At 39.2% G+C, this 19,870-nt stretch overlaps 1 protein-coding gene across 6 annotated transcripts in view; it reads right to left on the bottom strand.

The window, feature by feature from the left end:
- Positions 1-19,870, bottom strand: part of Lrrc7 (leucine rich repeat containing 7) — a 438,353-nt gene that overhangs the window by 49,641 nt on the left and 368,842 nt on the right. For 4 of the 6 annotated variants that reach the window (XM_028777579.1, XM_028777581.1, XM_028777580.1 and 1 more), the window contains 3 exons: positions 12,962-13,073; positions 12,579-12,759; positions 10,164-11,844 (listed from right to left, as the gene is read on the bottom strand). In XM_028777579.1, coding sequence (XP_028633412.1) covers positions 10,164-11,844; positions 12,579-12,759; positions 12,962-13,073 — 1,974 coding nt within the window. Of the gene's footprint in view, positions 1-6,631; positions 6,773-10,163; positions 11,845-12,578; positions 12,760-12,961; positions 13,074-19,870 lie in introns of all 6 variants that reach the window. The other 2 variants (XM_028777577.1, XM_028777576.1) reach the window with 1 other exon arrangement.

Genomic DNA, 19,870 nt, shown 5'->3' with positions numbered 1-19,870 from the left:
TTACTATTTCTAGACTATTAAGTTCACATGTGCCCACATACAACTTTTCTAGACATTAAATTATGGCAAATCAGAATACAAATATTAAGTAGCTAAAAGGTATTCATACACTCAAGAGCCATTGTTTAGTATTTGTCTATTGGATTGTCAGTATCCTTGTCTCTTTGACTCAGGTCCTCCGCCCTGAGGAATGATACAACCTGTCATCTGGCTGTCTCTGTGCCAGACACATTCTTGAGAGGAGGCAGAATTCAATACAGGGTTCCTCTTCTTGTTCAAGTCACTCTTATTTTTATATGTATTTCCTCACTTGCATTTTATTACCTGCCCAGGAATGAATAGTCCTACTTTGAATAGTCACTGAGAGCTATTCAAAATAGTACAATTCTTGGCCTAATGCAAAGGTACAGCTCCATTCTATCAAAACCCTGACACCATGACCCAGGTTCTTCATAAATTAATTTGTCTCTTTTTAAAAATTAGAGTTAACTGTCACACCAATTCTTTCATATTACAGGGACAAAGGGACAGAAACATACAGGATTATTAAAGAGATTCTTTTTCACTACACAGTGAAATAAGTGGAACTCTCTGAAAGCTTTTTCCTTACTTCAAGAATGAGCTGCGATTTGATGTTCCTAAGTGAGGCACTAAAGCCTGGAGAAACAGAAAAGCCATGGAAACAACTTATTGATGTTGAGTAGTGAAAGGAAATGACTGAAAAGTGAAATATTTAGTAGGCTCACATTGTTTCTCAAAGGATAAACGCTGTAAATAAATTTGTTGTCTAGCTGTTAAAAGTTCTCCAGAAGATAATGAAACACACAGTGCATAGGACCTTAGCTGTTGGATTCTGCTGGTTTGCTTATTGAAATAACAGAGAATGGCCAGTGTGATTTAGTGGAAAATCAAACATTTTGATAAGGACTATAGTTTAAGATAATTGACTCCAAAGTCTGCTATGGTTATTGGTAGACTTAGTGTCGAGGATTCTGAAAACTAGGAATGATGATAAATGTCTAGTGAAAGAAGTAATTTCTAATCTGGTTGACCCTTCAATGTGCATCTGTATGAGTATGTTTGTACATGTATTTATGATGAATATTTATGTATGTATGTACATACATAAATAGCATTAGCATGAGTAAATGAGCACAGCTGAATCATTAGCCTTGTTCATCTGGTAATTAATGCTGTAAAGCATGCTTGTGAAATTACGTGTAATGCCATCTTATGAATGGCATTAGATTTTGACACTTTGCCAAGTTCTTGTGATATCTTTGATGATGCAAGATTATATTTTGTTAAGTAATTAGCATATGGTTTGGAAAGGACATTTCCATAGATTTAGGAAGATATTAAAGATAATTAGTCCCAAGAAGCATGGGATGGTGGCATAGGTCTGTAATTTCAGCACTTAGGAAGGAGGCTGAAGCTGGAGAATCATAAATTTGAGGCCAGCAAATTTGAGACCTTCTACAAAGCAAAACAAAACAAAACAAAACAAAACAAAACAAAACAAAACAAAACGCCCAAACTGGAGCAAACATACAAGTCAATAAATAAAAACTAAAAACAAAAACAAAAACAGAAAAAGTTAGAAAAATATGTCCAGAATATTTTTAGTGAAATTATTTCTGTATTCCAGTAAACTTTTGAGGAGAGATATTTATGACAAAGGCAAATATATTGCAAGGGAGAATCTCTGTGGTAATGGTTTTAAAAGACTATGTTAGCCCATAACAGAGATGAGGCATCATCCACACTGATACTAACATTGTTTGCTCATTTTAGCCTCTGTCTGTGAGGACTGTGTGCACTTGCAGGCTGATGGCTTTTTTCATAATTATAATGGTGGATGGCTCTTTCTGGAGAGATAAAGAGCCTTTAATAAACACAACAGAATTGATAGCAATTACAGGCAAAGCTGGCTAAGGTACAATATAGATTTTGATTTTCTTTCAACAGGAAAAAAATGGCATTTAATAAGTGACTCTTGGCTTTAAGGTAAATAAATGCACAGTGGTGATGAAGCCATCCAGTCCTGAGTTATCTGCATAGGTCCAGTGAAAAAGAACACTAGAAGTTTAAAAACAGTCAGGGCAAACATTGCTATCTAAATTTCTGTAACCCAGGAGTTTCTTAGACAGCAATAAACTGATCTAGTAACTAATAAAACAGACACTGAGGACATTTCCCCCAGATAACTTCAAAGAAACAATTACTTAATGTGTGTATATGCATATATAAATATATATTTATATAACCTCATTCTCTAAAATTATAATTTATATTACTGCCTGAGACTATAAACAATAAGCAAAACATTCTAAGGTGTAGCATTACTGTAATAAGCACTAAAAGAAGAAGAGGTGGAAAATATAATCTAGCTCTGTGGAAATTACTGTACTTATTTTGGAAGCCACACCCTGGGCTGGCATTAGCAAAAACCAATGTTTCTTCACCAGCTCTGATGTTCTTTGGTGGTGTAGCTGTCAGTATGGTTAGCATGTGAGGCTTAGAGTCTGTTATAGTCATGTCACCAAGTACATTCTGGTGAGACCAAATAGTCAGGAAGTATAGGTGGATCTGATGAAGTACAGGGTGACCACCGACTTACACTTAGATCAGATAACCTGAGACATTTCTCCTGTAGTGCCTACAGAATCATGGTCATTGAGTCACTTAAGATACTCCATTTATTTCCTTTTTAAATTTTTTTCCTATTCCATATAATCATCTTTCATGGTTTATTGGATAAAAAGGTGTACGAAGGAATTGTATTGACTACTGAAGGTCATGAATGAAAGTGTCAGGAGTTAACAAACTGTGAAAAGGCTTCACCTTGGGTAGAAAGGGTATACACTAGGTACAAAACAGAGTCAGATTTAAATTCTTTCTACTACTATGCTAGGTACCAGGGTCATGGCAGTAAAGCATACTATATGTCTGTGTGACTTGTGAGTTCCAGTCTCCAGTCTGTCTCATAATCTCCTAAATAAGTCCACTTAGGTTTGTGAGTTGCAAGAAAAACCATCCTTAAAGTACCTTGTGGTATCAGACAGACAGAGTGGGTTCTTAGTGTTTCTCAGCATTTGTTTTTTTCCCAATGGAAATATTTATCATTCTATCATTAATCTAGGCAATAAAAATAGCGTTTGTACTGACATTCCCTTAGAATGTTATCCTTTTCCAGTAACATAACATTTCAAGACAATAGCTGAGCTTGTTACAGTAGAACACATCCAAAAAAAAAGCACATGAACCATTAAAAACATCATTGAAAGTTGACTCAAATGCTTTTTGGAAAGGCAGCAAATAAATGATGAATGAATGGACAAATGAATGAATGAATGAACAAATAAATAGGAAATACCAGTATCCTATAATTTAAGTCTGACTTACATGTCAATGTTCTAGTTCATAAGCACTCTTAAAATTTCAAGTTCAGCATAAACGCCAACAAATTAACCAATAATCTTAACTCTTTATGTTAATTTTGTTGTATCTGGTGGTATTTTTAATAGTATCTTAAAGACTTTCATGAAATTATCATTTATTGTTTGCAGAATAGAAAGACTATAGAAAGACTATAGTTATATTTTAATCCATGAAAAAAATGTATGCTTGACCTGGCATGCAATAAATAGAGATGAGTTAGAAATGTTCAAAATACTCAAGAAGATCAGCATGTCTTCCTTCCCCATGCCCTTGAATGGCACCGTCTTCCCTTCCTGTGCCCTTGGACATATGCTGCCAGGCGTCAGGGCTCTTCATTACAAGCAATTGTATCATTTAATTAGTTTACCATGAATTTGCTTAAGGACAATGTCAGTGCTTCGGAGGGAATTAGAATACCCCTTCTCCTGATGCAAGAAGCCAGATTTGGAGGCAGAGAGGATGGTCACAAGGCATGATTTCAGCCCCAAGTGTGCCCCGGCAAGGGCACCACTCCCATAAATGTGTGCTTCATGTTCTGCTACATTCCTTAGGAAGCATCATGCATTTTTTTTCTAGGTGCCCGAGAGTAATTTTCTGCACAAAGGAAATGGATGTTGAATATGCTCTTGTCTGGCAAGAAGAATTGAGAGGAAGCAAGCCATATCATGAAAACAGTTAGCCATGGCTCCTGAAGTTATGGCAGTTGGTCAGAAACTCCAACTGGACATACTGAAGTGAAGTAGATATAGACAAACCCTGCACATTTCTTCTCATCTGCATATATATATATGGATCATGAGAGAAGCATGAGGAAATATTAAGGGAGTGGGGAAAACAGAAAGCAAGCATAATAGAACCACGTGACATGGAAGCAGAAAGGGGGCTCTGGGGTAGGAAGGAGGCCAGTGGAAAGGGAGAGGGGAGAACAGATCAGAGTATAGTGTAGTTGAAAGTATTATAGTAACACCCATTTCCTTGTGTCCTAATTTAAAAGTATACGACAATAGATTAACTGTCTCATTTGGCAGAAAACCTCCCCAAATTTGTAAATCCAAGCTCCTCAAAGGAGATGAATCTAGCAGAACAGATAAAAGCTTAGGGTGTAACCTATGGAGTGGAGCACAGGCTGAACTTCCACAACCACAGCTTTGACTGTATTATGAGTGCTTATGCCTAAGTGTCTCCAAACGCATTACATGCCAGGTAGAGTAGCACACGTTTTTCATAGACCTTAACTGGTAATTTTACTCTTCTTCCTTCTCTTTTTCCCCCTCCTCCCACCATGCAGGATATAATGTATTGATAGTAATTTACTTTGAAGTCTTTCTAGTGTCTTAATTGCTGGGTTGCAATTTATTGTGCTTTCCAAAGGGACTTCCCTTCCAAAGGGAAGTCCATTTTGTGTAAGCCCTAATTGTACCTGAGAGAGGATAGCTGAGGTCCTCAAATACAGCTCTGCATTATTGCTGTTAATGAAGTGTGGTGTAACTCCAGTGAGAGGTAACGAATCTATTCTCCAGGGCCACCACACTACAAGGCTAACACAACAGGGAAGCTGTTCCTAACTCATATCTGGAGAATAGCTGAGATACCAGAGACACATTTAAGTGCACTGCTACTGTTCAGTTACCTCATGAGTCCAGATTACTGTATAGCTCAAAGAGTAATTAGACCCCAAATTGGTTATACTAGGCTTGTTGGTATTAGATATTTTCAGAAGATTCCAGCAGTGGCTTTCTTCATACCAAGATTCCTTTAATCTGCTCATGATTTTTTTTTGAAATTTTATTATTTTAGTTTCAAAGTCTGATTTGCATTCCTTTCCAAGTCCTCTTGTGGAGGGGGCTACAGTTGTGACAGCTCACAACTGTAGAAAGTTGGTTTTAGGTGGAAGGAGGGTGAAGGCTTTGGACATATAAGAGGTATCAAGAAAATGGCTGATGACATGCTAGAGCCAACTTGTGCTGGCTCAAATACATGAACTGCATACAAGCCCAGTACTAAGTTTAGGGACTGCAGGCTGGGTCACGAGCATGGTTATGATGAGAGATATTGGTGACTTCAGGAAAAACCAGCAGAGAACATTATCAAGCACCACTGGTCATCCCTTCCCTGGAAACTGAGAAAGTTTCCAGTTTAGTTAGGTTTTGACTGCTCTATGTGTGTGTGTGTGTGTGTGTGTGTGTGTGTGTGTGTGTATGTGTGGATATGTGTGTGTGTGTGCACGCGCATGCATTTAAAGTTGTGGATATAAAATCTCTATGTTATGCTACCCAAAGCATGAATTAAACTATCTAGAGTCAGGAAATTTTACCGACATTTAACAGTGGAGTGTGAGGCATAAAGCCATGGGAGTTTGTCCCACATTTAATTTTCTTCAAAAAACAGAAATGTTTGGAGGCTACTATCACTCTGTTTTCCTATTTTGTATTGCTTCCTCCACAAAATGACCACATTAACATACAGTCATAGTGACACTGTACGAAAATGACTCATTAGTCTCTTCTGAGATGTAACAGGAAAGCATTAATCAGTCTAAGCAGGTGAAATGGGCATTCCCAGTGCAGACTGAACAAGAACAATGTTTCCTTAACAACGGGAATTCTTCCTCTCATTAATATAACTATTATTTCCTTGCTAATGTGCCTACATTTTTGTTCAACATATACAAACTTGTTGCTACTTACATCACTCTTGCCGGTGCTCTATTTCCACAAGGAAAGTGGACTTAAAAAAGCATTCACAGTGCTAGACCTTTAACTTCCATGCTCAGTCAGAATTTTATGCTTCCTAAAGGAACCACCCAAGACCAGAACCAGTTGCAGCATTGTTCTCAGAGTGCTTCACCAAGGGAGGGCAGGGGTCACCTCCAAAACAGTACACGATAAATGTATAAACACAAAAGAAAGAAAACCATGGAAGAATACCAAAAATAAGTAGAAAGATGATGCTTAAAGCAATCTCAAAAGCCATGTGCCTGCTCAGTCCAAAAAGCAAGAGTCTGGTAATCAGTCTGGCTACAATAAACACCGAGCAGCTACAGACTCAGGCTCTACATCATTTGCCCTGGTGCTTTCGGACCATGGAGAGTCCATAAAAAGCAGGGCTGGATGCACAGCCTAAATACATTAGGTGAACAAACATCAAGTGTCTTTGGGATGCTGACACATGTAGGGCAGTCCATACTTACTTTCTGAAGAGGTAGGTCTTGAAGGTCAAATTTAGACTTAGTCTGCAAGTTTAAAGTCATGCTTCTGCCTGCATGCATTGCTGAAATACCTCCATAGGGCAGCATGCCAAGGTTAACTGTGTTGTGTTTGTAAGCAGCGTTCTGAGTAGAGGAGATAACCATGTGACAGGATGTAAACACGGGCTCCACAAACAGATCATTACATGAACACATCTAAATTCATAACATTGAACTGTAAGCGGGCAAACAGTAACTCTTTATAAACATGCGCTCGGTCAGACAAAAGCATACAGTAACAGGGTTAGTTGTGCACAAAATGAGTACCGTCCAGAGCTACAGAAATGACAAGAGCAAAGATATACTGTTTACACCTGCTCTCACATAAAGGCTAAGGTCTGTCTTTTACATATAATGATCCTGGCTTGAGACAAACATTGCTCATCTGCAGTAGTCTATTAGTTTTGAAAATTCAAACAGTGAGGTTTTAATAAGATTCCCACTGCTATAAATCTCAATGTCTCACATTGTCAGATCTACATATACAAAAGACAGATGTTAACTTTTAACTCTGCCTCTGCCTAATGTGTGGCAGCCTTAAGGGCAGTTATAATTTAAAAATGGTTAGTGCTATTCCTTTTCTTTTTTGTTACTATGCATCACATATCTGCATAGCACTCTGGTGATATTTATATTGTGAATAAACTGTGCCAGGTACCAATGGCCAGTAATTTTTTTAAAATTTTGTTCTCTTCAGTAATTAAGATATTTTAAAATGGCCTGGCATCTACAGTGGAAACACAATTATTGGCAATGCTTGCTTCTGTCAGTAATTCTCTTATTTTTATGCAGTAGACTGTTTCTTGGTTATCATTAAGAACTAATGGGTGGATTCCATTCCCACAGTAATGATCTTTACCACTAGAGTTTGGTGAGCTATGGAGAGAGATGACTAGAGATACACTTGTCTGCCAATTCAGTTTGTTAAGGACTAGGGACTAAAGTTCACTGACATCATGCCCAAAGTGAAAAAGACTCTTGATCTCTCCTTCTTGTTCAGGGTTAATTCCTTAATGTCCTATAGAAGACAGGTAATCTCAGATAGTTGGACTTTTGTTTTATTCTTGGTCACAGAGGGTATCTGTCATGGAAGCCTTTGTGACTAAGGGGGGAAATCGTATTCTTTTTCTAGTGAAGTACTTGAAGCTGTTTGTTTCTTCAAGGCCAACACTGAAATCTTTTGCCAACTCCATGTTGGACTGTTAAGCCTATAATAGGAGAATATCTGTAGGCTGTTGGTTTTTATGTGAAATCACAAAGATCTTGTAGCTGCTGGAATTACTGTTTGCTCAGGATCAGACAGCTTTCAGAGGAAAGAAGTACCCCGAATTTCTGGTGGCATCTGATCATGGGCAGAATGTTAATAGCTCAGTTCTGTCAAAACTATTTGACATTATAATATGCACTCTGGCACCCTGCATTCATTTGGGAGAATAGCTGGAAGATTTCAAAGGAGATGCAGCTTGAGTTATTGCTAAGTAACTCAGCTGACTGGGGAAAGAAATGTCACTTGGAGTAAAGTAGAAGAAAGCTCCTAGAAAACTGTGGCTTGGAGCAGTAGTCTAAAGTAACTCAACTTCTTGAATCAAATGATAAACTATTGAATATTCATCAAAATGGCTCTGAAAAGTTAGTGCTAGAACCAGAGAGTTATAAACAAAATGAACTCAATAGAAAAGGGAGGTGTCATCTCAATGATGAAAAAAATACAGATAAATTCACGTTAGCCATCTGGATTGGGCAGGGCCTTCAGACCTATTTACCTAAACCCACCTCTATACTCTCTCCAGCTATAGGAGTCACCTGCTTCTTAATGTCTTGTTTCAAAGTGTATCAGACATGTCTATCCAGGACACCAGTAAATCGATGACACCAAATGCTCCACACCTGTCATTCCATTTTCATGCTTTGTTTTCATTTATTCTTTTGTGTCCAATTACTAGTCATCTTACATATACTCCTCACACCTTCTTAGGACCTCTCAGTTCATATTACTCTGTTATATATGGTCATGTCTACATGAGGCCAGTGTTCCTGACTGTATTGTATTATTTGACACTAAATTTTCACCCTTAAGTTATCTGTCTTCATGAGGGTGTAACTCGAGGTAAAGCATGTACCATCTGGCCAGGTGTCTCCTATGATGTCAGCCATGAGACTTTAACAAAGCTTCCTTCAAGGAGATGGAGTATATACTCATTTGAAACATTTTGATGAAATACTTTGCAAGGCAGAGCTAATTTTCATGCTGAGAAATTAATGCTCACAGCCACATTTATGAGTTCATTCTTTCGCTAAGAAAATGGTTTCCTTGTCATGTAGACACAACCTACAAATCAGATTTAAGATGAAAGAAATACTTAACACAGTGAACTTGCTCCACAAAAGCAGAACATTAAATAAAATGGAAATGACTGTGTGAAGCACCGTGGTGGGTGATATCACTCAGAACACCCAACTCAAAGATACAAGAGGGAAAGGCCCCATTTTGCAAGTAATCCTTAATTTTGACATTAGTTTGGCGCACACACAGTCTTCTGACTTAGAGCCAAAAAGGCTCAGTGAACGATGTTGCAGATGACCAAAGCTCTAGAAAATGAAATTCCTGATTTTTTTAAAGAGAGATTCAAGCAGGCAACAGGAACTAATTCTAAGCTTTGTACCGTTTTTCTGTTTTTGTTTTTAATTCTCCAATCACTGTTCCCGCCATACAGTATTATGACTCAATTTTTAACTGAATTAGGATTAATTTGGGATTTATTTCCTTGCTTTGCTACATTGTACGCACTAATTTGTTTCATTTGTAGTCCTTCTTGAGACATCATCTACATTTGTTGTTTGCAGATTGACTTGAATTTTAGAATTTCCTTCTACATAAAAGCCAATATTCTAAATGACAGGATTTTATAATCGAATAAAATAGTGTGTAGGAGGGCATTTAATCTCTGCTTATTTTATTTTTCTGTTACTTGCTGGGAAGATTATTGCTCATTAGAAGTAATAACTTCAGTTGTCCCTTAGCTGTAGTGATGTGAAAATTTTATAAACAAATTAAGCCTGAGTTTAATATAAGTGAGTCTGTGTGGAAAAGGGTAAAATACTCACTTTTTATAGACTCAATAAAAATAACACTCTTTAGGTCACCAGGGAACAGTTTTGGTTCCTGGGAGAGGCGGCTTTGCTTCCATGGCTAGAAAAACATCAAAGCACCGTCCCAGATAATAAAGTCAAATTCTTTCTTACCAACAATATTTAGGCTATCTTTGCTAAGTAATTCACCTGCTGGTTATGACTTCTCAGAAAGCATTAGCAATACTGACAATAAACTGTTGCAATCCATCTCCCCCACAAAATAAAAATAAAAATCTGGGAGCTATCATTCCTGTAACTCATGCGCCGCCACATGTGCTAAGAGACGCCAGGAAAGGAAAACCCAAGGCAGGAGGGAATTCTTACAAAGAAACGCCAGACATACCCTGTCTAACCTTCTAGCTTCTATATGTCTAAGCAGCTGCTGTCTCCAGTCTGCCGGCATTTTGCCACAGCTCTCCTCTCCCTTCACAGGGGTGGGCCTTGTCTTTATATCACTGTTATCTGATGTCTTGTCACCATAGTTACCCAAGTTATAGTCAGATGGTATTTTTTCCAGGAGGGCTGCCATGGTAGGCCTAGCTGAAACTGGCCTGGTTTGGGAGGCCCCATAACTCTCTGTGCTGTAGCTCCTGGCAGACAGTGGCCTCCTCTGGGTAAGGTTTTTAGCAGGAAAACTTCCCGCCTGCGCTTTCACTTCTTGATATGAAGGGTGCTCATCTTCGTACCTGCCATTCCTCTTCAGGAATTGGGGATCAGTCATTGAAACACTGCTCTGGCCTTCCAGCCCTCCCCTATAGGCTGCTCGGCCATACCTGTCACCAGGGGGAAGCTCGTGGGGCTCATTGACTCTTCTGAACATGGCCATCTCAGTGGAGCTGGCCAGGGAGTCAGCCCTCCTTAGGAAGCCTGCCCTGGGCCCCTGGCTGGCAAACTGAGCATTCACCATGGCATCTTCATTTACAGATGGCTGGGAAAAGGAAAACATCTGCTCCATAGGTGGGTATCCTCTATAGGCTCTGGGGCTGACCAGATCCTTGGCGATGTTTTTACTGGACTGCTGTACATACTCAGAATTGTGTGCAAAAGGGGGTGGAATCCTCTTCTCTGCTTTTACTTCCACCGCTCCTTGAGGATTGAAGCTTTGGTCAAACTGATAGACCTTCTTAGTCATAGATGCTTTTTGTTGGGGTGGACCTTTACTACTTCCATACATGAGCATCTCGTCATCCAGCATGGGTACCGACTGGCTCCTGGACATACTGGACATGCCATGCTCTGGTCCCAAGAACTTGTCTGGCCGCTCATGGCTTCCTAAGTGATCGCTTCCAGAGGCATAATTTTCTAGTGGAATGTTATAGACCTTGTAGGTACCGACGTCAATCTCATCAATACTCTGGGACTTTTTGAACTTGTTGGACTTTATATCTTTCATGAGCGGGGAAAGCCTCTCTGTGCTTTTGCTAATTGCAATAACACCTTTAGACGAATCTGGGCGGCAGTGGATTTGTGAAAAGACATTACTGAGACTCCTGTTGGGGGTAGGGTCATGGTACTCCCATGGCACTCCTGGAGAGAAGGGACCTGGTGTCTCTGTAGACTCCTTCATGTGGTCTTTTCTTTCAGGCAAGGGACTGGTAGTAGGGGTTGTTTCTAATTTGGAAGGAAAAGCAGTCCTGTCTTCAAATGGACTGGGGGTTCTGGTCCAATTCTGCCAAGGATTGGAAGGAGGCACTTCTGTTTCTGGTGTGTGTCTGTGTGTGGACTGCTCCAGTTCCAGGGGAACACCGACAATCCTTTCTTGCCTGATTAAAGGCCTGCGCCCATGAGCAGGTATGCTTCTAGCCTTGGAGCTTAGGAGAGGGTTATTGTTGGCATTCTCGCCTGTGGCTTCCTCAGAGACAAAACCTGTGTTGTCGTAATGGGAGCCATCGGTCCAGTTGTCAGGGAAAGCATCACTCATTGGCAGCCGATCAGGACGCTGGGGGAGGTTCCCTGGAGGGACAGCCTCCCGTTGGCTGAGTAATGGCTTTGCATCTAGAGGCTGTGGGAAAGGTGGTGCAATCCTGTGAACATAAGTGGGAGGAAAAAAATGACCAAGAGGAAGAGGTGACTTTTCCAGAAGAAGAATAAGTAACAGAGAATGCCACCAGCCTTTGTATAGCTCATTTATCCCCACCTGGCTTATGGTTAAAGTCTCATTATTTCATGTCCACTGTCAAAAAAAAAAAAAGCCCAGTTTAATCTGCTCTGACTTTCCTATCTTCTGAGTAAACGTGGCCTTGTAGCACACTAGGAAACAGACTGCCTGATACCATCTTCTCATGACTTCATAGTCTTCTATTGGCCTATAGATAGTGCATCCAGGGATTGTCTATAATACTGACTGCACTATGGCATCAGACTAGTAGTGTATTTGAGCCAGTGGCCACTTCCAACATATGCTTGTTTTCCTGAGAGTGTGTGAATTGATTTGCAAACAATGCTGAATTATATGTACTTATAATCCAATATATATTCATTTTTAGGGATGGTCAAACACAAATTTTCACTTTCAAGCTTTTAGGTTCCACTGTGACTTCCCATAGTCTCTTCCCACTGACCTTTCACGGATGCCAGGCCCTGGAAGACTGTGTTGATGCCCTCCAAAGTCCCAGGTGAGCCCACATGCTTACCTGCATATTCTATCTTCTGTGCCACTCACATGCCAAACACAATTTCAACATTAAGCAGATTCCATTTTGTCAAAGTTGCTGAAAATGAGCATTTGGGAACACAGAAGGGGAAATTCTCAACACACCTGTTACCCCATAAAGAGTTATGGACGGCATCTTTAGATGTTGTCTGCAAGGACCCCACTTTCACCCGGGTGTTAGAGGATGCTGAGGAAGCTTGGGAGGGCGAGTAGTCTGAGTAGGTGCCTGAGGAGACACTGTTATTCAGACAGTGAGTTTTGTCAACTTCAGACTCATCAGTTGATTCTGAAATTTAAAGGGAAAACATGTTACAATGCTACGAACACTGGTGGATACAAAAGAAGTATGAAAAGCAGATTCCATATGGATTAATGTCAGAAGCACACATGTGCGAGTACTTATAGACTATGGCATGTCATAATGTATAAGTGGCGATTTATCATGCACATGCATCGGGCACAGTTCCACATCGGCTTCACGATGTTACCTTTTTTGTCCTTCCCTAGCAGAACAAGTTTGGGTGGGTACAGAGGGGTCTCAGCTAATGAAGGGTGAAGTTCCCCAATCCTCATTTCATTAGCTGGATGAACAAAAGAATCCTGAGAGATATAATAATACAGGACAAGGAAAGTAAACATTTAAATAACGGTTAACCAAGATGGCAATATCTTATTTGGCTCAGACTCAAAGATGCGGCCCTAGACTTTAATTCACCATGGGGCATTGCAAAATAACCCTCTGTGTCTCTAATTGAGCACTAATTATTTTTCTAATTTATATGAGCCCATTTATTCATTAGATGTGCTTTTGGATGCTATTTGTATGCCTGGCACTGTGCAAAGAACTATGGAGGTTTCCCAGAAAGAAACAATGTGGTCTTCTGGGAATTTCCAATCTAATTGAGATGGAACAGAACTCATTTCAATACAGCATTGAATTATGCTGCGCCCTCCACAGGCAGTGTGGCTCACAGTCATATATGCTGGATATGAGAATCCTAGAGGCCAAACTCCCATGAGGTCCAAGTGGGAAGTTTAAAGTGGGTCAGCATGGCTGGCCAGTGGGATCTTTGTTCTACCCTATCACAATATCCTGCTGGTGGCCTGCACCCCTGGCCTCTGCTTTTTAATTCCTGCTGTGTCCCAGGTGGCTGTGTTGGCAGTCACTGTGGGTCTGCTCTTCCTCCTTCCAGGGTTGTTAGCACTCTCATGGCCAATTCCAACTTACTTAATCTTCACTGCATATCGAATGTTGAATGTAATAAGTGGCAGTGGTGCAAGAATCCGACTTTATAAAGAATGAACACTACAAAAGTCCCACAAGCTTTGAAACCCCCCATCCCTTGATTTATTTATTTCTTTTCATGTGTTAGTGCTTTGCCTGCATGTATGTAAATGTACTATTTGTATGCAATTCCTGTGTAGGCCAGAAGAGGGCATTAGATTTCCTGGAACTGGAGTTAACACTGTGGGTGCTGATGAACCTGGGTTCTCTGCAAAAGCAACCAGAGTTCTCAGCCGTTGAGCAGTTTCACTAGTGTACAAATTCCATGTGTTTTAATTTCTAGAATTCAGATAATTCCCATTAAACAGGTATCAGGAGAACATTAAGAAAGCCAAAATTTAAATTCCCACTTTCTATACACAACAGCTGTGTCTTTTAACTTTTGTATGATAATTTGAATTCAAAGAACATTCAAGTTTTGTTTGTTTGTTTGTGTGTTAGCATCTTGTTAATTGGAGCACTGAACTAATACAAGTAGAGATGTTTTGTTGAATTGGAGAAGGATATACTTAGATAAAATAGGAATTTCATAAGATTTGTCTAGTATTTGGATGGTATTATAAATGGACAGAAACACCCAAAGAGACAGGCTATAGGTTTCTGGTATTTCAGAAAAGCACATCCATTTCTTTAGTTCTTGGCTGCAATTTCTTTCTTGTGAACTTATTTTTGGGGGTATATGAGAATATTTGCTTATGAGAAACCAACATCTATCTGATACTTATCAATTTTCAAAAGAATAATATTCCAAGGATGATGAAGATTGAACTATCAACTAGTTCAACTCTTTCACTGGACCTGGGGCTCACAAAAACTCTTAACAAAGACTCAGCATTAAAATGTGATTCTCTTAGGTTCCCACACAGCTAGTCCCACCGCCAGAGTGAGGCTCCCAGTGAGGGACTGAAAGCAAATGATCTGATTCAAAAGAGATCCTAAGAGAAAAAGGGTGATGAAAAGCCTGGGGTTGAAGAGAGAAATCTGCATTTCCATGGAGTTTTGAAGCTCAGCACAAGAAATGTACAGTAAAATCTTAAGTTGGTATAACAAAGAGTAAAAGCATGTGTATGACTTGGGAGGAATTTATAAGAAGATGCAAGCTGGAGAAGCACTTCTGTGCAAGGGACAAGACATGACGACCTGCCAATCACAGGGCACTGTATCTCTCTCCTGTTTCTGCCTCATCACTTATTAATTTGGTACCTTGGGCAAGGTAAAGCATTTTCAGAACTGCATCTAATACATCCATCAGATGAAGGTGGTAGGTAATAGAACTAGTGTTAATTAAAGTCTGTCTAGTCTATGAGGATAAAGGTAACTTATTTGTGTGAAACAACTTGGGAAGAAGGTATTTTTAGATGACTCCTAATACAAATAAAAGCCTTTCTTAAAAAAAAAAAAAAGAAACAGCAAAATAAAAAAAAATAAAATGAGATACAAGAACGAAATCAAGCAGTTGTAGCAACACAGACTATTAACATTACTTCTTTTAGCTCATGTTCTACAATTCAGTACTTAGATATTTTGCTACTATGCATCAGCTTTTAGAAGCTGTGACCAGGGCTCTTCAGGGTATGAGTTTCTGACCCTGTTCAAAACTAAGGAAAGCAAAGTTTTGAGGCTGCCTCCATGGTGGTAAAGCGATCAGCTTTGGTAAGTGGATCATCAGAAATTCATCTAAATGTGTCTCTTGCTGAAAAGAATGAAGTAGAGGGAGAAAAGGTGAAATGTCCTTTCCTTTTTTAAAATCCCATCACCCTTCCTTTGTTTAAACAAAATCTTGGCTCTGAATAACATGGAGAAAGAGAATCCTAAGGTATGTGTTGAGTATAAAAGTTTATTTTTGAGCGTTTGAGAGTTAATAAAGGCAACAAAAGAAAAAACTTCAGGGACAGTAGAATGCTTTTCATTATTAGGCACACAGTATGGCTTCTCTGCAGATAGAAAATGGGCTATCTCCTCACTTTGAAAACAGTTTGTATTATTTTTGACTACAGCAGACAGAGTGAACAGGTGTTCAGATAGAGATACAGACAGTACTTGGAATTTTATTTTCTTGAGGAATGGTCTGGGGTTATCATTTGCTATAGCCTTCTGAATCAAGTGCTAGGCTTAGCTTTGTATATAAATACTGTTGTCACTCTACTCCATCTCCACAGGGTCTCTTAGTACTTAGGTTTGTAGAGGTAAAGAAATTGTGGCCTGGATACACCTCCCTTGCTAAGGTCAGCAACAAGTTAGATCCAAGAGAGCAGTTCTTGCCTCCTAGACTTAAAACCCCAGTTCCCAAACTGTGTTCTGAGGTACCCAAGGAGGCCATTACCACACAGAGATATTATGGGTTGTAGAGAGTGTGTCAGGGAAGCAATATTTTAGATCAATCAGACAGGTGTGAACCACTGGCTCATTGTTGCACTTGGTTTCAACATTTGGCCATATTTTCTTTCGTTTGTTCTCTTTCTTTCTTTCTTTCTTTCTTTCTTTCTTTCTTTCTTTCTTTCTTTCTTTCTTTCTTTCTTTTTTTGGTTTTACGAGACAGGGTTTTTCTGTGTAGCCCTGGCTGTCCTGAAGTTCACTTTGTAGACCAGGCTGGCCTCGAACTCAGAAATCCACCTGCCTCTGCCTCCCAAGTGCTGGGATTAAAGGCGTGCGCCACCACTGCCCTTGGCCATATTTTCTTGATCTCAATCTATGTGAAGCTGCATTTTGGTGATTGATATGAATAAAAAGTAAAATTTAAATGCTAGTGTGGGACATCTGAGAATTGTTATGTTTGCTATGACTTCCAGCTTTGAGAAAACGTGGTCAGAGTCTGATGAATGTTAATATTTTGGCTTTGGTTATTTAAAAATAAAACATTTCCTTTCCTAGTTTATGCACTTTATTTTTCCAATGACCTCAAAGGAGAATATATTTACTAAGTTGCACCTAGATACTTCTATGGACATTTTAAATATTATTTCAGTCTATGGACACTATTAACAAAAATTATTGAGATACAGAGGGCTACATATCTCAAAAAGTTACGTAGATAAATATGATAGGAATTTCTTCAATGCACAGGTGAAGAGTGGCTACACAAGGCAGTCAACAAGGACAAATCAATTTAACAAAACTTCAGAAACTCTCCTGGCCTTCCATGGGCTTCTAATTGGGTGGAGAGTGAGATTATAACACTAGACTCAACTAATCATTGTTTTATTCAACAAATATTTGTCATATGTTTTTTCTGTGTTGGATTCTGGTCAAGCTCTGAGCTTGTAGCTACATCTAGTAAACCCAGCATAAGTTGAAAATTTCATTAAGTAAAAATGCTTTTGATATTTTTAATACAGTGCATTTTACAGCCCAGCAGCCCAGTGCCCTGTAGTGGATGTTGTGTGTGCTTGGGATTCTGCAGCTGCGAAGGGCATGTGGTTTGTTGTTGAGTATGGAGAGCACATTGTTAGCCCAGCAAAAGGTCAGAATCCAAAATTGGAGTATGGTTTTTTACTAAGAGCTGATGGCTTTGGCAGCAATGGAAAGCTGAAAAACTCCAATTTGAATCATCACACACTACACAAGACAGAAATGGCTCTTACTCTCTGAAACTGTCTGAAGGTAATATACAAAGTCATCGCAAATGTCATCATTGCATTCAATGCCAGCAATAGAGTGAGGCAGTAGAGAAAGCCTGTAGGCTAGACTGCTCAGGGGTGGCCCTTTGAGATTTGAAGGGTGATACAGTAAACAGTTATACTCTTTATTTAGTGTAACTGTGAGAAAACTCTAGGGTATGGGAAAGGTCAACTGAGGCTGGCTTTCCTTTCTCATTCACTTGGCTGCTTATGAAATGCATTTTTTTTTGTTTTGCCTTTTTGAGATAGGATCTCATATATCCCAGGCTAGCCTTGAACTTACTATTATACAAGATGAGTCTAAACTCCTAATTCCCCTTCCTCCACCTCCCAAGTGCACCATTACACTAGGTACTTCGTATTGCCTTCCAGATTTACTTTTTCAGTCTTGCTTACCTCAATTATTCATTTTTCTCCCTTGGTTAAGGTGTTCAATCACCTGGCTGATTCTATCATGAAGTGTGTAATTCTCTATTGCACAGTCTACACATACCACTGACAAAGGTGGTACAAGCTTGCAGTCATAATCCTCAGGAGGCAGAAGAAGGAAAGTTTTGAGTTTGTGGCCAGCCTGGGCTAATATAAAAATATTGAAATCCTGAATAAAAAAAAACCCACAAAATATACAATAAATGCAGAGTCTTCATAATTAATAACATACTTAGTTGTCCACACTAATTAAATCAGGACACTGAATGAAATGTAGCGTGGCCCTTAATTTGGCTGTACTTAAGAGGGCGATGAATGCCTACAGTTTGCTAAAAGAAAAAGGAGATACAGTCTCGATTTTAGAAAAAATACTGAAATCTCCATTGGAATTTCTTTTTACAGAGGTCACATCAGCAGATGGAGAAAGGGACGGGGGAGGTCACACAGGAAACATGGAATTGGAAGTCAGCTTCCATTGTAGCTTCCCTAGATAATGAAGAACTTCAGACTTTTCTCACAGCAGTAAGAAGCTATTGCCAAGGAAACGATTAGGTTGGCACTCTTTTTAGCAAAAGCATTGCCAAGGCAACAAAGAGGCTGGGGACAAAGTAAAGCAAAAAGACAATGGCTTTTGTAGCAATGTTGACAGAGTTGTGGACTTGAGGAAACCCAGATGAAAATGTGAAGGTTTGAGTGACTATTTGGAAGGGAAAAGGAGTGAAGAGAAAGAAGAAATTATTACCCCAATTTTAGCCCCAAAGATAGATAATGGTAGATAATGTTGCTAAACCAGATTAAAGTTGGGTCAGAAGTGGGAACAAGTTTAGGGAAGAAATCTAAAACTTAAATTTTTATAGATGTATTAGTTTTGGCATATTCATGGGATACTTTAACTTTATCTACCGTGGGTTATTATTAAATTTATGATCACAGATAATTTTCTTGCTTCTTTACCTATTCAATTCTGAAATTAAGCAAATATAAATGTTTTTATATTTGTAGTAAATTTACTCAGGGTTAGGTTTATCATAACCACAATGCTTCAAAGGGTGTTGGATGTGATTCCATGAAGTTTAAATACAAAGTGTGTGTGTGTGTGTGCGTGTAGTATGTAGTGTGCACTTGCTAAATGCTGCATTCTGTCCTACTAATATTTTAGATGGAAGACTGTGACTTTGCTTTGCTGTGTGTGGATATCATGGGAAAAAGAGAACACAGTGGTGCTTATAAGGCAAAGAAAAAAATTCTAAGCAGAAGATTTACTTTTTTCTATAAAAATCCAGGTTTTACTTCTATAGGTGTGAAAGTATACTTTTCTTTCAGATGGGCCTGCATTCTTTAACTATATCTTTTTTGTTTTGTCTTTACAATAGGGTCTCACTCTGTATCCTAGGCTGGCCTTGAACTTCAAGTCATCCTCCTGTTTCAGCCTCCCAAGTGGTTATGGCTGTTTGTGCTCAAGGTCTTCTCCCTGTCTGGAATGTCTTCCACTGGTTCCTATGTCAAGAAAATTATGGTGTCTTTAGTACATTTTTCAGCCCCAGTTTAGAACAAGAAATCCTGGCATCACTTCATGTATGTTTCTAGCTTAGCTTTGAATCAATGAAGAGCCTGGGACACAGTTTCGTTTATTTTATCCTCCTCACAGCACTTAGCACAGTGCTACATGTACTGTTGGTGTTCAAATGCCACAAATTGATTATTCAAAATGCAGATTCGTAAAAGAGTTTTGTCAATCTAGATTTTAGAGAAGTAATATGGATCAGACATGCTCGCTCCAATTGTGTTTCTAGTGGAAGTAGAAGATGTAACTAATTAGTTGAAGAGTTGATGAGACAGCAGAGGTGGCATGATGTAGTTGAATTCTTTTCAGAATACACAATAAGACTGAAATTCTAGCTTATTTCCAAACATAGGAAGCAAGCCTTTCATGGTTAGATCCCACAAGCCTGGGTTTTACTTGTTCTTGATCCTGGTGAATGTTTGTGGGTTTCTTTTTCCTCCCTCCCTCCCTCCTTCCCTTCCTTCCTTCCTTCCTTCCTTCCTTCCTTCCTTCCTTCCTTCCT

This window comes from Grammomys surdaster, unplaced genomic scaffold, assembly GCF_004785775.1.
Source record: "Grammomys surdaster isolate TR1022 unplaced genomic scaffold, NIH_TR_1.0 311, whole genome shotgun sequence".
Taxonomy (NCBI): domain Eukaryota; kingdom Metazoa; phylum Chordata; class Mammalia; order Rodentia; family Muridae; genus Grammomys; species Grammomys surdaster.
Note: the sequence above shows the minus strand (reverse complement) of the source record. Positions and strands in the feature narration are given on the sequence as shown.